At 43.9% G+C, this 8,204-nt stretch overlaps 1 protein-coding gene across 1 annotated transcript; it reads right to left on the bottom strand.

Moving 5' to 3' along the window:
- Positions 1–2,105: 2,105 nt before the first annotated feature.
- On the bottom strand, positions 2,106–4,701 carry LOC130939628 (serine/threonine-protein phosphatase 7 long form homolog). Its single transcript, XM_057867717.1, has 4 exons — positions 4,633–4,701; positions 3,587–4,329; positions 3,414–3,501; positions 2,106–3,329 (listed from the first exon to the last, which is right to left on the bottom strand). The coding sequence occupies exons 1-4, from the start codon at positions 4,699–4,701 to the stop codon at positions 2,106–2,108; spliced, it is 2,124 nt and encodes a 707-aa protein (XP_057723700.1).
- Positions 4,702–8,204: the final 3,503 nt, after the last annotated feature.

Genomic DNA, 8,204 nt, shown 5'->3' with positions numbered 1-8,204 from the left:
CCAGAGTAAAGAAGAAGCTGTTCTTAGTGTGAAGGACTACAGCATCCGTCGAGGTGTTGAGTACCGAGTGATGGAATCGGACCATTTGAAGTATCATGGAAGGTGCAAGGATTTCGGCAAAAGTTGTAGTTGGATGATTCGGATTTCGCTCCGTGCACGGAAGGGAACTTGGGAGGTTAGGAGGTACAACGGTCCGCACACTTGCTTAGCAACATCTGTTTCCAGTGATCACCGTCAGCTTGATTACCACGTTATCTGTGCGAGGATTTTTCCGTTGGTTAGTGCGGATGCTGCAGTACCGATCAAGGTCTTGCAACAAGCGACTGAAGCTGATTACGGCTTCAAGCCCAGTTACCGGAAGGTTTGGAAAGCAAAACAGAAGGCAGTTGCACAAATATATGGAGACTGGGAAGAGTCTTATGCCGAATTGCCACGTTGGATGCTAGGCGTGGAGTTGACGATGCCCGGGACAGTTACTGTGTTGCAAACGTCTCCTGTTATAGTTGGGGACCAGATTGATGAGTCAACAGTGTACTTTCACCGTCTGTTCTGGACATTTCCACCTTGCGTTGAGGCCTTCCAACATTGCAAGCCGCTTGTGAGTATTGATGGTACCCACTTGTACGGCAAATATGGAGGCACCTTACTGCTGGCGATTGCACAGGATGGGAACTCAAACATCCTCCCCATAGCATTCGCCCTTGTGGAAGGAGAAAATGCCGAGTCATGGGCATTTTTCTTGTCCAACTTGAGAAGGCACGTGACTCCACAGGAGGGTATCCTTGTTATCTCGGATAGGCATAACGGTATCAAGTCTGCACTAGAAGATTCCGTGAATGGTTGGCTGCCCCCACGTGCTTATCGGGCGTACTGTATCCGCCATGTGGCAGCAAATTTCAGCCTTTCTTTCAAAGGTAAAGATGCGAGAAGAATGCTGGTTAATGCTGCGTACGCAAAAACTGAGGCGGAGTTCTATTACTGGTTCGACATCATGCGTACAGAGAATCCGGCAATGTGTGATTGGGCGAACCGGATGGAGTATGAGAAGTGGACGCAACACCAGGATAGCGGTAGACGGTTCGGGCACATGACAACAAACATCAGTGAATGTGTGAACTCCGTCTTGAAGGGAACTCGAAACCTCCCGGTCACGTCGTTGGTTAAGTCCACATACGGAAGGCTTGCTGAGCTATTCGTTATCCGGGGACAAACAGCAGAGGCGCAACTTGGAGCTGGACAAGAGTTTTGTCAGGCATTGGTCAAGGGTATTGAAAGGAACATAAGGGAGTCAAGGTGCTTCACCGTCACGTTGTACGACAGGCACCAGTCGGAGTACACGGTTGCTGAGACTACACCGACTGGAAACTTCTCCTTGGGTAGCTACAGGGTCTCGCTGAAGGATCACACATGTGATTGTGGGTACTTTCAGGCCCTCCATTATCCATGCTGTCACGCCATTGCTTGTTGCGCCCACTCCCGGCTTAATTGGGCAGCATATGTGCATGAGGTGTATCGTATGAGTGAGGTGTTCAAAGTTTACAGTAACGGGTTTGTTCCGCCCATACCAGAAGGGCTATGGCCACCATATGCCGGGCCTACTATCATTCCTGATCCTAACATGAGGCGAGCCAGGGAAGGTCGGCCGAAGGCAACTAGGATCCGTGGTCCCATGGATCGATCTGCTGAGAACCAGCCCAAGCGCTGTGGGCTCTGTCGACAGCCAGGTCACACGCGGAGGAACTGTGGCCAGCGAAGAGATACTGCTGGCGGGGATCATTAGGTTGTATTATTTAGGTTCATGCTGGGTTATCAATGTATGTTTAATTTCAGTCTTATAAGTAGCATTGTTGTTAGTCATATGTTTATGTATCGTCCTGTAAGAATATTTGTTTCTTGACTTGGTATATTAAGAAAGCCTAATTTAGTGTTAATGTCGTTGTATTTGTTTGGACAAATAAAATAGAAACGACTAGATCATTAATCATACTTAATACCAGGATACATCAATTTAAGATACAACACCAGAAAGCATAACAAATGTTTAAACATTAATCCAAGTACATAACGAAAGAAAGGACATAGACAAAAGGGAAATACATAGCTAACTAATCAGAGTCCTCGATCGTGTCACTGTCGTCATCCTGCAACTGACCAATAAGGTGACCTCCAGTGCCACATAAAGGAGCACGACGAGCCCTCCGTGGTCTCTCATCCACCTGTGGCACCTGTGCCTGTGGCGGAACTACGCTGAAAGCCGAAGCTGGGGTACCTCCCAACGCGAACCATGGGTCCAATGGTGAAGGCGCAGGCTCGTTCAGGTCAACCGGCAAACCTGGCTGTACATCCTGAACATGTGGCTGGTGCTCGGCAAACTGTGAATGTACCTCATCCATCTGTGGCCTATAATGAGTGCCATCATCCTCTCCCAAGATGTCTGCTATATCTCTGAAGAACTCTGACTGACTCACAGGATCATCAATGTCCATACCGACGGCCGCCGTAGTATAGTCGGCGAACATCTGAGAAGAACCCCCCACCTCAAACATCTGAGAAGAACCCCCCACCTCGTACGTACTCTGATCCATCCCTGTGCCCACACCACCAACGTCCTCACCAACAGCATCCTGACCAATGTGATACTCTCCAGATGGTCCTCTACCACGGGCACGTCCACCACCATCCCGCTGACCATGTCGTCTGGCCCTACGTCTCGGAACACGATGATCAACATCACCTCCCTGACCACCAACACCCTGACCCTCATCTAACTGGTCGGCCAGCCATCGCCACTCTCGATCCGTCGTCCGTGTGCCGATACGCCTACGCCTGTCCACGCGGCGGTTGTCCGGTCTGTCGACAACCTGCACCATAGGAGGTGCCTGCGATGACCCTCTATGGCGAGCCTCCTCAGTCAACACAATAGGCCTGGGATCCTGAAATGCAATATCTGGGGATAGAAATCGGTGCGCCACACGACACCACCAGTCCAGGTATTCAGCTGATGGCCCAGGATCAGCAACTCGGTCAACGGGTAAAACTGAGGCATGCCGATCCTGCCAATGCTCATGCCACTCCCGATAATATGAGGGGAACCACCTATCTCCACCCCTGTCGTCCTTCGCATGAAGCCAGTCTATGTTAAGAGCCAAACGAGGGAGATGCTGAACCCCGCCGAACTGAGGCATAACCCTATCCACCTGGTGCCACTCAATCGCAGCAAAATAAATGAGACTCGTAACTGCCGTCCATAGCCTGCGGTGCTGGTCTAGTAGTATCTCTGGATGAACAATAGCTGCGACATCCGGAGTGGAATAGGGCTCCCACACGATCTACATCACGTAATGAAACTTTACGTAAAACAAATTCTATAACAGGCAAAACATAACTGAATGAACTACAAGTAAATTACTCACATCATGCACACGCAATCTATCCAAAGAGAGGCGTGCAGCCACCACTCGCTGATCTACTGCATCGTTCCTCGGTAGATACTGAGCCCATCTACAAGTTCAAATAAAAGAATGTCATAACATCTAATGGGACATGTAAATGAACAATTTCAAACTCTAGCATCATATTTCTTTACCTGAATGCAAGTGGAAACCCGAATCTGTTGAAATCACTTGGCCTCAGACAAGGAAATCTCCAGAAGATCCAAGACTGTAGAAGCTGAAGTGGCCCAGCCAAGTTGACAACATTTTTGTTTGTTCCACGACAAAGACATCTGTACAACCACGCCAGCGCGGCCGAGCCCCAGCTATATCTACCCAAGTCATCCAATGACGCCACATATGGCAACCAGCGAAGGTGGACACGGTTGGCGTTCTTGTCCGCAAACAGCTGAGATGACAACAGCATCATAATATAGGCCCTCGCGTATATACGCACGATGTCCTCAGTAGCATCTGCTGGCAAAACCCGAAAGTGCTCATGGAACCATGTGTAGCACACTGTCATCTGCTTCACTTTATTCTGCGGAGGTAACTCCCCAAACAGCTCACGGAACCACACCCATGCCGGTCTTCCATTTTCCATGAAATTCTCAAACTCACTAAGGCACCCACTCACAAGCTCACCATCAATCGGTAAACCCAGCTGATAGGCCACGTCCTCCAAGGTGACCGTACACTCCCCAAAGGGCATGTGAAATGTGTGGGTCTCAGGACGCCACCTCTCAATGAATGCGCTAAGTAGAGGCTCATCAACCCAGAACCACTGACTGTTCAGCCTAGCCAAGTGATATAAGCCCGCCGTCTCTAGATACGGTATGATACGCTCGTGTAAAGGCATATTCTGTTGTCTTCTCACACCACTAATAACCCTAGCAGGCTGTAAAAATAAAGATAGCGAACTCTCAACAGACAACAACAGCAACAATTTACAGTAATATCAACAAAAAACCCTAAGCATAACAACAATAGAGAAAATAACACTAACAATATTACTAACACGTAAACCTAAAAAATTATTTCTGCCAACAATATAAATTACAAATTCAATAAATATAAAATACTCACTATCATGATAACAGCAAAAAATTCTATTATAACTGTTAAAATATTAATTTAACATTTACCATTAATGATAAGAACATTAAACAAAAAATAATAATAAAAAGCCGGTTTAACCAACCTCTTGGTCGATAAATCCAACCACATGCGCAACGCGGTTTAACCGGTACAGCCGGTCTTCTTCCTCCATCGGTTCTCCCATAAACCGGTTCAACTTCTCAAACCAGCAACTTAACAAAATTTTTTTTTCTCACCCACCAACCTTCCCCTCACTCACAAAACTCACAAATGATCCGCCCTCACCAGCCACGGCTTTGCTATTTATACTACTCACTCATAAACCGTGGCTGCCTCTAAGGGTTTATGTTTGAAACCATTTACTCATAAACCGTGGCTGCCTACCACGGTTTATGCTTCAGATTCTCTTCACGTAAACCGTGGCTGCCTACCAAGGTTTACATACAACAAGATTTGATCATAAAACCTCCCTACCTCCCACGGTTTATGTGCATTTGGAATCCGTGGTTGGCTCCCACGGTTTCTATATAAATGGATTCAACGCAAAATGGTAACCAAATTCCAAATGTTGTAATTTGGTAAAGCTTTCATCCAATCATTTTAATTTGGTAAATTGCCCCATATCTATATTAATCGAATTACTGTAACTCGATTTAGTCATTTACATAAAAGTCAAATCATACCAATTTGATTTAACATATGACCTAGTAAATTGAAATAAGGTAATTCGATTTTACTAAAAAAAAGAGACAAAATTGGATCCTTAGTAAATCGAACAAGACACTTTTGATTTATAGGATTTATAGGAGGATACAGTTCTAAGTGTAACACTCTACCATACAAAGTCTTATACTTAAGTTATAATTTAGAGATGATAAGGTATTACGACCTCTAAAATAAAAATTTAGTACGTATAGTAGTATGAATGATATTTATAACTAGGAGCCTTTGAAGAAAAAGGGTAACATAAAAAATTATAACTCGAAAAGCGCAACACTCCGATTGATAACGTAGCGAACAAGAATAAACTAACAAGAGATTATATATATATATAAAAGAGTGTCAAAAACAGGAATATCAAGACTCAAAATCCGGTTGCGAAGATAACCGATCCGAGCATAGCAATATATACATATAATAGAATAATGAAACCCCAAAGGAAACCCAAAGGGACACAAATACAGAAAACCTATTCTCCAAACCTCATATAAGAGGAGTCATCACAATTTGTATTATTTAATGAAGATAAAAGTATCCAAGAGAAAACATAAAACCAAGACAGAGTCCCAAGAACAAAAGATCTTCGCTAATCCGGAAGTCTCCAGCATGCTTCAGTGAGAAACCTCACGTCTTGCATCTGAAAACCACAAAATTTGCATGGGTGAGAACCAGAGGTTCCCAGCATGGTAACAGTTCCCACATATATAACATGTAATATTAGAGGAAAACCGAAGGCAATCCTAGATCTTCCTCCAGATAAAATCAAAACTTATAAACAAGCTAAACCATAAATGGCAACTGACTAAAGAACCTTCAGTCTAACTAATACTTCCCTTTCCAATTCTTTCAGACCTCCCAACCACCAGCAGGAGTATAATATAGCAAACACAATTATTTCAGACAAGAAATATACAAGTAAGAATAGATAAGGCATTTAGACAAATAGCAAGTAATATGCAGTCAAATAGGCAATCTCACACAATTCACATAGTATGCATATGATGAATGCCTGTCCCTAATGGTTGATGATATCATCTGTCGGTTATAGAGCCAACCCGACAAGTCCTGGTAGCTAACCATTGGACTGTCCATCTGTCGTGTCTCCCCAACTCGAGTTATACTCAATATAAACTTGATCATAATCATGATCCAAATCCATCACCCTCACTGGTGAATATTTATGGGGGTGAGCTCATCCAAGACTTTCACAGTGCCCGGCCACCCTGACGACATAGGGTCAAAAGAGCTTTGAGTCTCAACCTGGAGCACGTGGTGGCTAGCCACTACTTTCTCCCAGGGAAACTCTTATCTCCGATAGTGGAAGTGCAACATTCACAATTCATTGAATAGCATATATGCATTTATTCTTAGCCATAATCATGACTCCACCGTAACACGGCAATAATCTAGCCATCCGGCTCACGGTTAAATCTATAACCAGCCAATTCATTAACAATTACGGCCCTTCGGCCAATGGCATAACAAGCACTTCCACCGCCATCCTCCGCATCTCACATAATCATCTTTGATCCTCATTGATCATTCATTTTTCTCTTGCTTCACTTGCAAGTTACCACATTCACTAGCTCCTTTCCTCATTGCTAGACATATCATAATGATTTAAGACATAGGTGATGAGATCGGAGGCTTAGAAGTGTGAAATTTGGCTTTTAAAACTCAAAAATCAACTTTGGGATGAAAACAGGGCCATGCGTATGCGTACTTCACGCGCACGCGTGGATGGCCACAAAGCTCATCGACGCGTATGCGTCATTCACGTGGACGCGTGGGTTGAAAAACATCCAAACGACGCGTACGCGCGGATACATTTATGTCCCAGGCACAAAACCGGCAGAACTCTGGCACAACTCTCGGAAAAATGGCTGGGCATTAGGTGCATCACATCGACGCGCACGCGTGGATGGTGCCTTTTTGAAAAACGACGCGTACGCGTCAAGCACGCCTATGCGTGGTGGGTATTCTGCTTAAAATCTTTCTAAGTTAAAAGCTGCAGAACCCACATATAAAACCCCCAATCTTCCAACGGACATAACTCCTTCATTTCAAAACATTTTTCGCCTGTTCTTCGAACGACATGAACATCCCGGATCCAGAGTCCAAGTTACGTCCTATCAAAGTATGCCCAAAACCCATGTTTTCATACAAAACCACAAAGTGCCATTTTCAAAACAAGCCATTTTCAACCCTTTTTAAAATCAACAAAAACATGCCAATTTCATCCTTTTTTGAAATCAATAAACATATACCAAAAACAACATCAAGCCTCTTCAACTCACACTTTAACGCTTTACCATAATCCCCAAAACATCATCCCACTATTTTAACACACTTCACTCAAGTGGCTCAAACTCAAACACATTTACATATCATATACTCTTCCTCATGCCAATTTTCAACAACACCATTTCCAATTAACCATCATTGCACATAACAAATATCATACTCACCATCAACATGATTTCACCCACAATTCAACCTCAATCAATAATTAAGCATATATCACAACATGCATATTTCTCATACTTCATACCATCAAGGCATCAATAATCATAATCACATATATGATTACATCATATATCTCAACCATTCAACAACATCAATAATTCAATGCCTATCTTAGGGCCTCTAGCCTAAGTATTTCCTACCACATTACATATTAGATACGAGAAATCGAGACCATACCTTAGCCGATTTCCCAAGCTCAATTGGAGAACTTCTAAACCACTTTTCCTCAAGCTCTCAAGGTCTCAACACCTCCAAAAATAGATTTTTGCATACAAAACCCTCTTCCAAGCTTTCCAAAATCACCAATCAAGCTCCAATACACATATATAAAATACATAAGCCACAATATCATACCAAAACATAAGAGCTCAATACCCAAAACCACAAGTTCAACATTCTCACTAGGGTTTGAGATATCTTACCTTACCC

This window comes from Arachis stenosperma, chromosome 7, assembly GCF_014773155.1.
Source record: "Arachis stenosperma cultivar V10309 chromosome 7, arast.V10309.gnm1.PFL2, whole genome shotgun sequence".
NCBI lineage: Eukaryota > Viridiplantae > Streptophyta > Magnoliopsida > Fabales > Fabaceae > Arachis > Arachis stenosperma.
The sequence above is the reverse complement of the archived record's forward strand: the minus strand, read 5'-3'. Positions and strand labels throughout refer to the sequence as shown.

Bases quoted from the DNA above. Each gene is read 5' to 3' on its own strand.
- LOC130939628 (XM_057867717.1), bottom strand. From the start codon at position 4,701: ATGGAGGAAGAAGACCGGCTGTACCGGTTAAACCGCGTTGCGCATGTG. The intron at 4,330-4,632 runs GTTGGTTAAACC...TTATTTTTACAG, and splicing joins TTGGATTTATCGACCAAGAG to CCTGCTAGGGTTATTAGTGG. The intron at 3,330-3,413 runs GTGAGTAATTTA...TACGTGATGTAG, and splicing joins ATAGATTGCGTGTGCATGAT to ATCGTGTGGGAGCCCTATTC.